A 15,734-nucleotide genomic window follows, 5' to 3' on the forward strand; every position below is an offset into this window, starting at 1 on the left:
AGAAGGAAAGACATTCCACAAATGAACTTTTAACAAGGCACACCTGTTATTTGAAATGCATTCCAGGTGACTGCCTCATGAAGCTGGTTGAGATAATGCCAAGAGTGTGCAAAGCTGTCATCAAGGCAAAGGGTGGCTATTTGAATAATTTCAAATATAAAATAGATTAACACTTTTTTGGTTAGTACATGATTCCATATGTGTTATTTCATAGTTTTGATATCTTCACTATTATTCTACAATGTAGAAAATATTAAAAATAAAGAAAAACCCTTGAATAAGTAGTTGTTCTAAAACTTTTGACTGGTAGTGTACTTGAAGATATTTTCAGATTACACTAAGTATACCAAACATTAGGAAGACCTTCCTAATAAGACCCCCCCCCCCTAAAAGCTTCATTTTCACCTGGTCAGTCTATATAATGGAAATTGCAGGTGTTCCAAATGTTTTGTATACTCAGTGTATATATTTTGTCCTCAGAACAGCCTCAATTCATCGGGGCATGGATACTAAAAGGTGTTAAAAGCGTTCGACAGGGATGCTGGCCCATGTTGCCTCCAAGCTTCCCACAGTTGTGTCAAGTTGGCTGGATACCCTTTTGGGTGGTGGCAAATTCTTGATACACACGGGAAACTGTTGAGCGTGAAAAACCCAGCAACTTTGCAGTTCTTGACACAAACCACCTACTACCATACCCCGTTCAAAGGCACTTAAATATTTTGTCTTGCCCATTCACCCTCTGAATGGTACACAATTCATGTCTCAATTGTAGTAAGGCTTAAAAGTCCTTCTTTAACCTGTCTCCTACCCTTAATTTACACTGATTAAAGTGGATGTAACAAGTGACATCAATAAGGGATCATAGCTTTCACCTGGATTCACCTGGTCAGTCTGTAATGAGAGAGCAGGTGTTCTTAATGTTTTGTATACTCAGTGTATATTGAACAGATAGAGACAGTGGATGACAGTGGGAAAAGATAGAGAGAGGTTGTGTCAAAGGGCAGTAGGCTCCATACAAACCCATGCCGTCACCGTAGACATGACTGCTAGACCAGTGTCTCTGTCACACTTACTCTGGGTTCTTGGATTTAAGCCAGTTGAGCAGGGCGTCTTTGTTGAAGGCAGCAGTCGCAGCACTGTTGCTGTTGTTGCGCTGGATGTTGGCGATGGTGTCTGAGTTTTTCACCACCTCAATGAGGCCTGTCTTGTTCCCGGTGGAGAGGCAGCCGTAGGGGATCATCCTTACAGAGACAGTAGAAAAAGTTAATTCATAAAACATTATAAGGCCTATTATATGCTCATACCAATTAATAACGTATAACTGTATGCCCTAAGTACATTGTACAAAACCATCATATCAATTTTCCCTGAACCTGTTCCCAGTATGTCTGTAGGACCGTTTGACTGCAATGTCACCTACTGAATTCAAATCCAGGATTCCTGCGCGCCACAAGCAAAACCCTAGGTATTAGCTTACGGGGCTAATGCAGGTATTCAATGGGTCTCAAGCAAGGTTACTCATCCTGTAAGTGTGGTTCACTGAACCCACCTCTGAACCCACAACTAGGTCCACTGCTAAGCAGGGGTTGATACCAGTTCATGAAAGAACCAAAATCAGAAAAATAATCCAGTTTTTCAAGGAACAAAAATCAGAACCATGAACGAAAGTGGTCTATACTGTTCTGGAACAGAACCGTTATTTTAAAAGCATGGGAACCGGTTAATAACATTATTTTACATTACAGGATTTTTTTCCAGTCCCACAACAAACGCAATAAAGCACCAATGCAAAGCCCTCTCCTCTGTCAATCAGAAACTTTTTCCAGTGTCTGTCTGCCAGTTGAAAATCTTTGCCAGTGAATGTGTGTAGGCTACCTGCCCGTCACCTTCCGAAGCAAAGCTGTAGTCTACTTACATTACAAGCATGATTCAGAAAATAGGGAGATATTTTTTATTAGAGAAGAATGGATTAACTTTTTCAATGCTAGTTAGGGATACTATAATTATCACATTTCACATTTGGCTTTATTAACTACAAAAAGGTAAGATGTGTTTTTAATTCTGGTGCCGCTCTGCACACACAAGCTAGCTAGCTCCAACGATAAACCATGAAGTCATTAAAAGTTCCTGCATAAAAGCCACTCCTCTGTAGGTATAATTCTGTGGGCCTAATTTAGATAATGCATGTTATCACAAGATGCCCAGTGCTTCAAGCCAAGCCGCCTCCTCCACTCACTCTCGCTTGTCTTTCCATCACAAAGGTAAATAATTCACTGAGCTATAGCTTTCCTTCTCCATAGCAAGCTTTTCTATCCACAAAGTAATTTAATGTTGAGCTAAATGTTAAAATAATAATAATAATACTACACTGCTCAAAAAAATAAAGCGAACACTTAAACAACACAATGATGTGCTAAATAGTGTTTCAATCGGAGGGTCCCTGCAGAGGGTCCCTGGTACGCACCCGGATATGGGCGAGGGGACGGTCTAAATGCACAGCCCTCCATGTGCTCGCCAGATGTAGCCTGACTGCCATTAGGTACCGAAATGAGATCCTCAGACCCCTTGTGAGACCATATGCTGGTGCGGTTGGCCCTGAGTTCCTCCTAATGCAAGACAATGCTAGACCTCATGTGGCTGGAGTGTGTCAGCATTGATGCTATGGACTGGCCTGCCTGTTCCCCAGACCTGAATCCAATTGAGCACATCTGGGACATCATGTCTCGCTCCATCCACCAACGCCACATTGCACAACAGACTGTCCAGGAGTTGGCGGATGCTTTAGTCCAGGTCTGGGAGGAGATCCCTCAGGAGACCATCCCCCACCTCATCAGGAGCACGCCCAGGCGTTGTAGGGGGGTCATACAGGTACGTGGAGGCCACACACATTACTGAGCCTCATTTTGACTTGTTTTAAGGACATTACATCAAAGTTGGATCAGCCTGTAGTGTGGTTTTCCACTTTAATTTTGAGTGTGACTCCAAATCCAGACCTCCATTGGTTGATAAATTTGATTTCCATTGATAATTTTTGTGTGATTTAGTTGTCAGCACATTCAACTATGTAAAGAAAAAAGTATTTAATAAGAATATTTCATTCATTCAGATCTAGGATGTGTTATTTTAGTGTTCCCTTTATTTTTTTGAGCAGTGTATATATATATATATATATAAAAGGATTTTAGCGGTTTAAAAAGGAACAGAAAGGAACGATAAAGAACAGTTTTTTGGTTCGAACCAGTTTAGAACTTTATTCTGAAGGTAGGAACAGTGAAATGGATCAAAACAAATAATGGTTTTGTTCAGAACGAAACGTTTGGAAAATAATTTTGGTTCCAACCCCTGCTGCTAACACATACCTTAGATCTAGTCCCTCTTTCTTCCAAAGGATTTCCATCAGCTGGATCATTTGGAGGGTCAACATGTCTTGTCGGAGATCTGAAAGGATAGAAGTTATGTCAGGCTAAAGGTACATGTATATCCAACCAGAAATGGGATGAATATCCCAGATGCAGACTCCATAGAATTTTCTCATGGTGGCCAGACATACAATTTAGGCCAGTATGATTAATGCTCCCGATGGCATTCGCGCAAAATTAGCATGATTAAAGGTCGGTCTGAAGAGAAATAGTTCATAACTTTAATTTACAAGTGACAGTATCTAATATTCCCGCATTGGACCAATATAAATGCGACATAAATCAATACACACAAATCGATGGGCCATTGAGTGGGGGATAACACCGCAAATGATTAATCTATGAACAAGTGTGTATTTGTTGCATCTTTTCAAATAACTGCATGGCCATAGATTCGGTAAATACAGTAGAAAAAGGGTATATTTTCTAACCGGTGTAAGAACAGAATAACTTAAATTTCTTGAAGGCATCTTCTTTTTGGAGTGGTTCAGAAAATAAAGAAATGAACATAGTAGCTTGGGGATACACACAGTAGACCTAGCTACTAGGCTGACTGGACGACGATAGCACAACATAAAAAGCAAACTTTGAACTTAGCTGAGGAAGATATCTGATATAATTTATGGAGCAGCGGGCTGTGCATAGCCTAGGCTACAGACATTGGCAAGGTCCTTCTGTAGCTCAGTTGGTAGAGCATGGCGCTTGTAACGCCAGGGTAGTGGGTTCGATTCCCGGGACCACCCATACGTAGAATGTATGCACACATGACTGTAAGTCGCTTTGGATAAAAGCGTCTGCTAAATGGCATATATTATTATATATTTATTATATTAAATAGGCAGCTAATTAACCTAGCTAACTACATTGCCGGAACTTTGAGATAATCTGGAGGGTCCAGGGTGAGTCTCTTTAGCTCTCCAGTTCAATGGTATTGCCCATGAAGCCAGTAGTGGTTCTTCTCCAGCCTCGACATTAGTCCTGATGCCCCTGGTTCTCTCAATCTGGATACTGCTTGCATCCTGCATCTCCATGGATACCACCAAGGATGCACTTCAGATTAGAGGTCGACCGATTAATCGGAATGGTCGATTAATTAGGGCCAATTTCAAGTTTTCATAACAATCAGAAGTCAGTATTTTTGGGCTCCGATTTGACAAAGATTTTTTTTATACCTTTATTTAACTAGGCAAGTCAGTTAAGAACACATTCTTATTTTCAATGACAGCCTAGGAACGGTGGGTTAACCGGTGGTAGGCAGAAGCAGGCGCGTAAACATTAATTCAAACAGCACTTTTGTGTGTTTTGCCAGCAGCTCTTCGTTGTGCGTCAAGCATTGCGCTGTTTATGACTTCAAGCCTATCAACTCCCGAGATGAGGCTGGTGTAACCGAAGTGAAATGGCTAGCTAGTTAGCGCGGGCTAATAGCGTTTCAAACGTCACTCGCTCTGAGCCTTCTAGTAGTTGTTCCCCTTGCTCTGCATGGGTAACGCTGCTTTGAGGGTGGCTGTTGTCGTTGTGTTGCTGGTTCGAGCCCAAGGAGGAGCGAGGAGAGGGACGGAAGCTATACTGTTACACTGGCAATACTAATGTGCCTATAAGAACATCTAATAGTGAAATACAAATGGTATAGAGGGAAATAGTCCTATAATTCCTATAATAACTAAAACCTAAAACTTCTTACCTGGGAATATTGAAGACTCATATTTAAAAGGAACCACCAGCTTTCATATATTCTCATGTTCTGAGCAAGGAACTGAAACGTTAGCTTTCTTACATAGCACATATTGCACTTTTACTTTCTTCTCCAACACTTTGTTTTTGCATTATTTAAGCCAAATTGAACATGTTTCATTATTTACTTGAGGCTAAATTGATTTTATTGATGTATTACATTAAGTTAAAATAAGTGTTAATTCAGTATTGTTGTAATTGTCATTATTACATATATATATTGGATTTCTCACCATCTCCGTTCTTGAAGATTATGCCCACAGCGTCCCCCTGCACCCATTTGTTCTTGTACATGAGCCACAGGGGCTTCATCTTGGAGTCCATGAACTTGCATCTGTCCGCACTGCAACATCAAGCAAATTTGTTGACACTGGGAGAAGACTTCTCACTATATAATATAATTTTACCCATTTGTAGGGAAAAAAATACATAAAACATTATTTTTAAAACATCATTAATTAAAAGATGCTGAATGTGGCTATCGGTGCCCTTAAAACATGGAGGTGCATGATGCTTCCATGTGTGTGTGCATTCCTGGGTGTCTGTCTGTCTGCAACTTTGTGTGCGTCTGTGAGTGCGTGCCTGCATCTGTGTGTGTCAGGTACCCACCAAATCTCTGAGAGTATGATGCTGGGATTGAGCGGGGACAGCAGACATGAGAGGGCCTCCATGTAGGCCTCCTGTTTGATACACAGCTTCATGTCGTCTGTCATCTGCTGGCGCGATGTCTTCTGCCAGCCTGACTTCACAAAGTCATTCAGAGCCTTCATCTTGTTCAGAGCCTCGTTCTGCACCGAGAGACAAGGAGGATTGAATATTGATAAAGTTTTGGGATAGTACAGTCGTGGCAAAAAGTTTTGAGAATGACACAAATATTAATTTTCACAATGTCTGCTGCCTCAGTTTGTATGATGGCAATTTGCATATACTCCAGAGTGATCAGATGAATTGCAATTAATTACCAAGTCCCTCTTTGCCATGCAAATGAACTGAATCTCAAAAAAAATTCCACTGCATTTCAGCCCACAAAAGAACCAGCTGACATCATGTCAGTGATTCTCTCGTTAAAACAGGTGTGAGAGTTGACGAGGACAAGGAAGGAGATCACTCTGTCATGCTGATTGAGTTCGAATAACAGACTGGAAGCTTCAAAAGGAGGTGTTGCTTGGAATCATTGTTCTTCCTCTGTCAACCATGGTTACCTGCAAGGAAACACGTGCCGTCATCATTGCTTTGCACAAAAAGAGCTTCAAAGGCAAGGATATTGCTGCCAGTAAGATTGCATGTAAATCAACCATTTATCGGATCATCAAGAATGTCAAGGAGAGCGGTTCAATTGTTGTGAAGAACGCTTCAGGGCGCACAAGAAAGTCCAGCAAGCGCTAGGACCGCATCCTAAAGTTGATTCAGCTGCGGGATCGGGGCACCACCAGTACAGAGCTTGCTTAGGAATGGCAGCAGGCAGGTGTGAGTGCATCTGCACACACAGTGAAGCGAAGACTTTTGGAGGATGGCCTGGTGTCAAGAAGGGCAGCAAGAAGCCACTTTTCTCCAGGAAAAACATCAGGGACATACTGATATTCTGCAAAAGGTACAGTGATTGGACTGCTGAGGACTGGGGTAAAGTCATTTTCTCTGATGAATCCCCTTTCCGATTGTTTGGGGCATCTGGAAAAAATGCTTGTCTGAAGAAGACATGGTGAGCGCTACCATCAGTCCTGTGTCATGCCAACAGTAACGCATCCTGAGACCATTCATGTGAGGGGTTGCTTATCAGCCAAGGGAGTGGGCTCACTCACAATTTTGCCTAAGAACACAGCCATGAATAAAGAATGGTACCAATACATCCTCCGAGAGCAACTTCTCCCAACCATCCAGGAACAGTTTGGTGACAAACAATACCTTTTCCAGCATGATGGAGCACCTTGCCATGAGGCAAAAGTGATAACTATGTAGCTCGGAGAACAAAACTTCGATATTGTGGGTCCATGGCCAGGAAACTCCCCAGACATTAATCCCATTGAGAGTGTGTGGTCAATCCTCAAGAGACGGGTGGACAAATAAAACCCCACAAATTCTGACAAACTCCAAGCATTGATTATGCAAGAATGGGCTGCCATCAGGGCGGATTGCAGAGGTCTTGAAAAAGAATGGTCAACACTGCAAACATTGACTCTTTGCATCAACTTCATGTAATTGTCAATAAAAGCCTTTGACACTTATGAAATGTTTGTAATTATACTTCAAAAACATCTAAAGCCACTGAAGCAGCAAACTTTGTGGAAATTAAAATTTGTGTCATTCTCAAAACTTGCTAACCACATTCTTTGTGTTCTCGACTCAAAACTGTATTGTTTCATTTTTGCACCTACTGGTTGGTCATTTCATATGGGAAGAAAACCAGTAGGGGATCCCATGCAATTGTAACAAGGGGCAATTGTAACATCTTGACTTTCTCCAAACATAAACAAGATAGAGATTAAACTCACACAGTACATGCCCATTTAGGTTATTGCTTGAAAAGTTTCAGCAAAATATCTCACTATTGGGCCTCCCGGGTGGCACAGTGGTCTAGGGCACTGCATCGCAGTGCTAACTGTGCCACCAGAGACTGAGTTCGCTCTGTCGCAGACGGCTGCGATCGGGAGGTCCATGGGGCGACGCACAATTGGCCTAGCGTCGTACGGGTTAGGGAGGGTTTGGCCAGTAGGGATATCCTTGTCTCATCACGCACTAGCGACTCATGTGGTGGGCCAGGCTCAGTGCACGCTAACCAGGTCACCAGGTGCATGGTGTTTCCTCCGACACATTGGTGTGGCTGGCTTCCGGGTTGGATGCGCGCTGTGTTAAGAAGCAGTGCGGCTTGGTTGGGTTGTGTTTCGGGGGACGCATGGCTTTCGACCTTCGTCTCTCCCGAGCCCGTATGGGAGTTGTAGGGATGAGACAAGATAGTAACTACTAACAATTGGATACCACGAAATTGGGGAGAAAAGGGGGTAAAATGTTTTTTTTTTAAAGATGTCACTATCATGAGCAAATGTTTGTTTTTTAGGGGTGAATGTAGTTTTTTTCCCAACCGGTTGTATTGTTCTTATGCTGTCCTGAGTTGTCTATTGCTAGGCACATGAGGTTTTGTCATGGCTGCTGGGTTGGGGGTAATTGTAACACAGTGTGAAAATGATCCTGAGCCAAGCAGCAATTTATTTATTTTTTTACTTTAAGGTTGTATTAATTATACATTAACTATACAATTACTAACTTTAAATAGCCTTGGGGTCCTGTACAGTGCCAAACAAGTTGTAAACAGATATATTCTGGACACCATCAGACATTTCAGATGTTTTGAGAGCTACCGAATGGCCATGCACACTGTTACTGTAAATGTTGGTTACATACATAGAAATCCTTATATTTCTTGCAAAATTATTACATACAGTAGGTCTATAATATGATAATTCATAAACATTAATTTTATCAAAGTTAAGTGAATTTATTTTGTTTATTTTTTAGGTGTTACATTTAACCCCACCTACTGTTGCAATTGCCCCTGACACAGCGGCAAATGTAACATCCGGACTTTTCGGATTAAAATCAATATTGTGATCAGACCATCTTATATACAGACCTATAAATGGTATGAATGATTAGCGGACAGATGTACGTTTCTCATATAAAAACATTAGTGGCCTAGTTCGAGTGGTCTCTGAGCAATAAAGTCAAATACAAAACATGTTACAATTGTCCCCAGTCTCCCCTAGTCCTCTACACATGCTATTTCTAAGGAATCTGGCCATTGTACAAAAGACATGGTCAAATATCATGGCCAGATGTCTAAGAATTAACAAGTATATAGTCTCAAGGTGTGCTCACCTGTTTACATAAGCTCTTGATGTGATAGATGTTGCCTCTGCAGTAAGCCTCTAGAATCAGGCCGAAACGCAGACTGACCGAGGATACGTGCATTTCTGACCTGGAGTGAGGACAAAGGCTTCTGTCACAACTTCTACCAACACCACGTTAGTGTTCAATTCATATACAAAGTTATAAGTGCTTGTTCCACAATCGTGCACACAGCCAGGTGCGCACACACACACGGCTGGTCCGGGCCATTGTAGATGAGACAACAACAAAAAAATCCTACCTCCCCAAGGCTGGTCCAGACTAGACCAAATCTGAACCAAACATAGACATCTAAAAGGCATCGGTGTCGGTCCGTGCTTACTGAGGTATAGCCTACAGTGTCGAGTGATATTTAATTTTATGAATGCCCATCTATGTGTTAGGCCTACCGTTTGTAAAATACCAAAAAAAAGACGTCCAAAAGACGTTGGCGTCGGTTGGTGCTTGCTGGGGTGTAGCCTACCATGTCGGACCACCGTGTGTAAAACAGACCATTGGCTTTTTGTTAGTCCTGATTCAAGTTTAAAGTTGTATTGTCACATGCACAAGTACAGTGAAATGCCTTCTTGCAAACTCAAAACCCTATAATGCAATAATCAATAACAATGTAATACTAGAAAAAACACGAGAAATAAAAACAAATATGAAGAACACAATAAGTAAGTAAGCAAGCATACTTTATAAAGGGTAAATTCCAATACTATATTTACAATGTGCATGGATACTGGAGTGATGGACGTAGATATGTATAGGTGTAAGGTGACTTGGCAACAGGATATAAGATAAACAGTAGCAGCAGCTTGTATGTGAGTGGGTGTGCATAGATGTATGTGCATATTATGTGTGAGTGAGCAGTGTGAGTGGTACTATTCCCATACCAGGCAGTGATGCAGCCAGTCAAGATGCTCTCAATGGTACAGCTGTATAAAGTTTAGAGGATTTGAGGGACCCATGACAAACTTTTTCAACCTCCTGAAGGGGAAGAGGCGCTATCACTCCTTCTTCACGATGTGCATGTGTGTTAGGACCATTTTAAGTCTTTAGTGATTTGGACACTGAGGAACTTGAAGTTCTCGACCTGCTCCACTGCGGCCTCGTTAATGTGGATGGAAGCGTAAACGCCCCTTCGTTTCCTGTAGTCCACCATCAGCTCCTTGGTCTTACTGACGTTGAGGGAGAGTTTGTTGCTCTGGCACTATACTGCCAAGTCACTGACCTCCTCCCTGTAGGACCGCTGGTGATCAGGCCTACCAACATCATAGTGTCAGCCAACTTGATGATGGTGTTGGAGCCACTAAGCACACACCCCTGTGGGGCCCCAGTGTTGAGGGTCAGCGTGGCGGAGGTAATGTTGCCACCTTCACCACCTGGGGTTGGCCCGTCAGAATGTCCAGGATCTATTTGCAGAGGGATGTGTTCAGACCCAGAGTCCTCCTTAGCATGGTGACGAGCTTGGAGGGGACAATAGTGTTGAACGCTGAGCTGTAGTCAATGAACAGCATTCTCACATAGGTATTTTTATCTAGGTGGGTGAGGGCACTGTGGAGAGCAATTGAGATTGCATCGTCTATGGATCTTTTGGGACGGTATGCAAATTGGAGTGGTGTGTCTGGGATGGTGAAGTTAATGTGTGCCATAACCAACCATTCAAAGCACTTCATGATTACAGAAGTGAATGCTACAGTGCTGTAGTCAATATGACATGTTCTTGGGGACAGGAATGATGTTGGTCATCTTAAAACATGTGGAGATTACAGACTGGGACAATGAGAGGTTGAAAACTACAGTGAATATGCCTGCCAGTTATTCTGCGCATGCTCTGAGAACGCACCCTGCTTGCTATACAGTCGGGCCCCACAGCCTTGACATGATTAAAGACCTTTTTCACGTCGGCCTTGGAGAGTGAGATCACCCAATCCTCTGAGTCTGTGACGACACTCCCACCTGGCACGATGTTGTTTTTATTATGTATAAATGCATTGAGTTCGTCTGGTAGAGAAGCATTGTTGGGCAGATCACGGTTGGGTTCCTTTGTAAACCGTTATGGACTGTAGCCCCTGTCACATTCGCTATGTAATATGATTCCAACTTACTCCTATATTGTCCTTTGCTCGTTAGATGACTCTGCGGAGGTCATTGCGGGACTTATCATACTTATTCCTGTCCTCAGCCGTAGCCTCATGGTTGTCTACTATAGCTCTGTGTGCGGTAGCCCTGTCTTTTAGTTTAGCGCCAACCTCCGTGTTAATCCAGGGCTTTTGATTGGGGAAGCAGCGAACCCTCACCGTGGGGACAACGTCGCCGATGCATTTTCTAATGAAGCCAGTGACGGAGGTGGTTCGCTCGTCTATGTTAACGGCGGAGTATCTAAACAAATTCCAATCAGCGCTAGCAAAGCAGTCCTGTAGCATAATCTGTGATTCTGGTGACCATTTCTCAACAGAGTGATTCACAGGTACTTCCTGTTTGAGTTTCTGCATGTAAACAGGAAGCAGGAGTATGGAGTTATGATCTTATTTGCCGAATGTCAGACGAGGGAAGGTTGTTAATGCTAGTGGCATTGGAGACGTGTTGATGGAAGTTGGGCATCGCGTGTCTTAGTGACATGAAAATAAAATGGGGTTGACACTTCCTGTGACTAATCAATTTGGCTATTTAAGGTCTGAATATCAGCTAGCCAACTTTATTTGCAATGTATTTACACAGCGGGAAATGCAGAGGTGCTTTCTTTTTCACTATGATCAGCTCGTCAAAAATAGACAGATACAAACTTGAAACCACTGATCATAACAATTTAGCCCACAGGATTTAACTCATAGACAGCAGTTGTGAGTAGTCTGATTACATTGCATACTGTCCATTTTACATTGATCTGTCCTGTTTTTAGGATATGTTGTTCTCTCACTCACTCACCTGAGATGCCAGAAGAGGAAGTGACCTATCCTCTTGTTGGAGAGGGCTCTCTCTAGCAGAAAAGTAGCAAGGTCACAGTCCAGGTAAGACTCATACTTCAGAACCTGAACCAACTGCAGCAAGTACTGGAGCAGCTCCTCATCTCTGTTGGGAGGGAGATTAAACAGAGTCATTTACAGCAACATTTTCACAATGTTGTGACAACAATCATTTTTTGCCAGCTGAGCAACCAAGTCATTGACGGGCATCCAGTATGGTTGGAACTTGTTGACACTTCTAAAAACCAATTCTTAACATTGTTTTCTCACCATTGTTAAAGAGGTACCACTTGTTTTGATTTTTGATTTGTACCACTTGTTTGTATTTCAGGAGAAAAAAAACCTATACATCCCTATATAATCATGTCACTTTTTTTCTGGAGCTTGAGTACCTATCAAAATGAAAAGCAGAAAAGAGGCTATGGCGAACGCCAAAGGATAGCTCTCTAGTCACCTTGGGCTGGTTTCCCAGACATGGATTGAGCTTAGTCCTGGAATAAAAAGCACTTTCAATTAGAATTCTTCATTGAACATGCTTTTTAGTCATGGACTAGGCTTTAAGCTGCAATATGTAACTTTTTGGGGGACCCGACCAAATTCACATAAAAATGTATGTTATAGATCTGTCATTCTCATTAAAAGCAAATGTAAGAAGCGGTAGATCTGTTCTGTGTGTGGTATTTCTATACTTCTTACGTTTAGTTTTTGTGTCTTTTACTTGTGGATTTGTACACCAGCTTCAAACAGATGAAAATACAAAAAATTTTGGTTATGGAAAATATATTTCACAGCGGTTTAGATTCTCTTCACTATTATGCTTGTTTTGTCACATAAACTGAAATTAGGCAACCTATTCAAAAAAAAATTAAAGCAGGAAATGGCAGAGCAATTTCTGCATAGTGCATCTTTAATCTGTGTCTGGGAAACTATGCCTAAGGTTACAATACCTCAGCTTCCTTAGGCATCTGATGGTGAAGGAGCGGACCATTGGGTCAGGGAAACTGTAGTCCAGCAGCTCCAGGGCATGGAGAGCAGGGAGGTCCGGCCATTTCTGCAGAAATGTCACCATCTGGACACAATGGCACAGGTCAGGTTTTTTGACATTGAACCTACTGGAACTTTAAATTCATTTTCAGCATACATGAGCATTGCTAATGCATACTGAAGGCATGAATCAATTTGAACATGATAATGGAAAATTATTACATATTTAATAATTGCAAAAACAGATGCACTGCATATGTATCACAAGGTAACTAAATCTCTGGTTCAACCAAAGTTCCTCTCATGGAATTTTTTAAAGAAAAGTTACAACATACTGGTAACTGCCAAAATAATGGAAACACTTTAGTAGATGAGTGATACAAAGTATATTGAAAGCAGGTTGTTCCACACAGGTGTGGTTCTTAATGAAGTAATTAACATCCCTTCATGCTTAACATCCCTTCATGTAAAAAGAATGCTGGGCAGGCTATTATTTTGGTAACCATGGCTACGCCCCAATAGAATGACAATGCCCCAAACCACAGGGCACGAGTGGTCACTGAATGGTTTGATGAGCATGAAAACAATATGCCACGGCCGTCTCAGTCACTAGTTCTCAAATCAATTGAGCACATATGGGAGATTCTCAAGCGGCGCCTGAGACAGCATTTTCCACCACCATCAATAAATGGTGGAAGAATGGTGTCGTATTCCTGCAAGAGTTGTATAATCTATGCCAAGGTGATAATGATAATTTCACTTGCATTGCATTAACTCACACCTCAGTTGTCTTTGCGAGAGGAAAGTGTCCTACCTGTGCTACATCCTCGTGCTTATTCCATTTTGTGATGAGGAGAAGTTTGGACAGACTCTCTGGGTAGCGCTCCCGCACCACACCGCGTAGCTTCCACAGAAGCTCTTTCTCATCCTCAAAGAACTCTGTGTAGTTCTTATTGTCTACTATTTCCTTTAGCTTCATATGCTGGGCAGCATAATACAAAGACAACAGGGAAGGGGTTGAGTGAACATACTGTAGATCTGTAGGTACTAGAATGGTAATTTCTTAGCAATGAATCTATACTTTGATGTAAAAGTAATTGGAAAAAACACTGGTAATTGTGAGAAACATAATTTATACGTAATGGTATTGATAATGAATTCAAAGTTCAAACATACAATAAGATAATACAAATAATAAATGGTTTATGCGTTTTAAAAGTTGAATGTGGTTTTCAAAGGATTACTTTAATGTAATCTTATACATTTCAAACAAACAATAGAGAGTCCCTTACCTCTACCTTGGTGGCTATAACCTTCCCTCCATTTTTTTCTAGGTCCCTCAACTGAAAATAGGAGGAGCATACAAATGTGTAGATATCTTAATATAGTTCTAAAAATACAATTTCTAATGTCTAATTTCATAAAATCTATAGTGAGATCTAATATAGATTTTGTTTTACATGTACAGTACAAGATGGTTACAAGTGTAATGGTTACAAATGTACGAGGTTGGCTACAAATGTACAATGTCAACTATTGAAACGTGTGTGCAATATAAGGTGTACCTTGTCGAAATGGGGGTAGTAGAGAGGGTGAGGTCGGATATTGGGGAAGTGAATGAGGAGTCCTGCTGCACTATCAACGTTGGGATTTTTCTCCACTGTGCCCATTGGATTCAAGAGGTCGCCTTTATCATCTGGGAGGCCAAATTAAACCGAAATAAACATATTCAGCTATTAGCTAAATCAATGTGTTAAAGCTGCAATCAGCAGTAGAAACAATACAGCATTCTCCCCACCACTGTGGGATGGGGCTGGAGAAATGTAACCATTCTCAAATTCACAGACAGAGCTATGAATGCAATGACTGTCCATCCATGATAATAACATTGCATTTACTTTGTTTACAAAATAATTGGGATTCTAGGAACATATCAATAATTTGGATGTAACAACTGCTAAATGGATGTACCAACTGCTAAATGGATGTACCAACTGCTAAATGGATGTACCAATTGTTAAATGCATGTACCAACTGCTAAATGGATGTACCAACTGCTAAATGGATGTACCAACTGCTAAATGGATGTACCAACTGCTAAATGGATGTACCAACTGCTAAATGGATGTACCAACTGCTAAATGGATGTACCAACTGCTAAATGGATGTACCAACTGCTAAATAGATGTACCAACTGCTAAATTGATGTACCAACTGCTAAATGGATGTAACAACTGCTAAATGGATGTACCAACTGCTGATTTCCTATTTAATGCTCCAAGCCTTAGTGGTTGGAAGCCTTGTATTTCTTGTCATTGCATGGGGCAAATATCTAAAGGCCAGATTGTAAAATAAATAGAACACACATATAACACAAATGGAGTTATTATGTGGCCAAATCCCAAACTGAATGGCCCATAGGTGATGATATGATGAGCACTTCAATGTCAAAAGCGCAGCCCCACCACTTTGTTTGACGTAGAGCTTCGAAAGTCTGTACAAAAGTGTTTCTCAGCATATGGCAAAAAAATTGCCTAAAGGACATATGACCTCCAACATATCTGATTTTCTTCCCTTTTGTATGTTTGAACAAACATTGAAACATTTCATGAACCAAAAATCTGATTCACTCAAAAGTATGACGATATTTTAACAATCTCTGTCGCTAATGAGTTTGCGAAAAGCAAAAAATGTCATCAACAGATGACCAAGAAAATGTCAAATTTGTCCCCACCCCACCCCAAACCCA

The 15,734-nt window shown here is 41.4% G+C and overlaps 1 protein-coding gene across 5 annotated transcripts in view; it reads right to left on the bottom strand.

The window, feature by feature from the left end:
* Window positions 1-15,734, bottom strand: part of pik3cd (phosphatidylinositol-4,5-bisphosphate 3-kinase, catalytic subunit delta) — a 49,323-nt gene that overhangs the window by 11,912 nt on the left and 21,677 nt on the right. For all 5 annotated transcript variants that reach the window (XM_046343880.1, XM_046343882.1, XM_046343879.1 and 2 more), the window contains 10 exons: window positions 14,551-14,681; window positions 14,278-14,328; window positions 13,800-13,967; window positions 12,949-13,070; window positions 11,964-12,107; window positions 9,021-9,120; window positions 5,760-5,938; window positions 5,384-5,493; window positions 3,360-3,438; window positions 1,074-1,241 (listed from right to left, as the gene is read on the bottom strand). In XM_046343880.1, the coding sequence (XP_046199836.1) occupies window positions 1,074-1,241; window positions 3,360-3,438; window positions 5,384-5,493; window positions 5,760-5,938; window positions 9,021-9,120; window positions 11,964-12,107; window positions 12,949-13,070; window positions 13,800-13,967; window positions 14,278-14,328; window positions 14,551-14,681 (1,252 nt within the window). The remainder of the gene's footprint in view (window positions 1-1,073; window positions 1,242-3,359; window positions 3,439-5,383; window positions 5,494-5,759; window positions 5,939-9,020; window positions 9,121-11,963; window positions 12,108-12,948; window positions 13,071-13,799; window positions 13,968-14,277; window positions 14,329-14,550; window positions 14,682-15,734) is intronic.

The sequence above is a fragment of the Oncorhynchus gorbuscha genome, linkage group LG03 (assembly GCF_021184085.1).
Source record: "Oncorhynchus gorbuscha isolate QuinsamMale2020 ecotype Even-year linkage group LG03, OgorEven_v1.0, whole genome shotgun sequence".
Taxonomy (NCBI): Eukaryota; Metazoa; Chordata; class Actinopteri; order Salmoniformes; family Salmonidae; genus Oncorhynchus; species Oncorhynchus gorbuscha.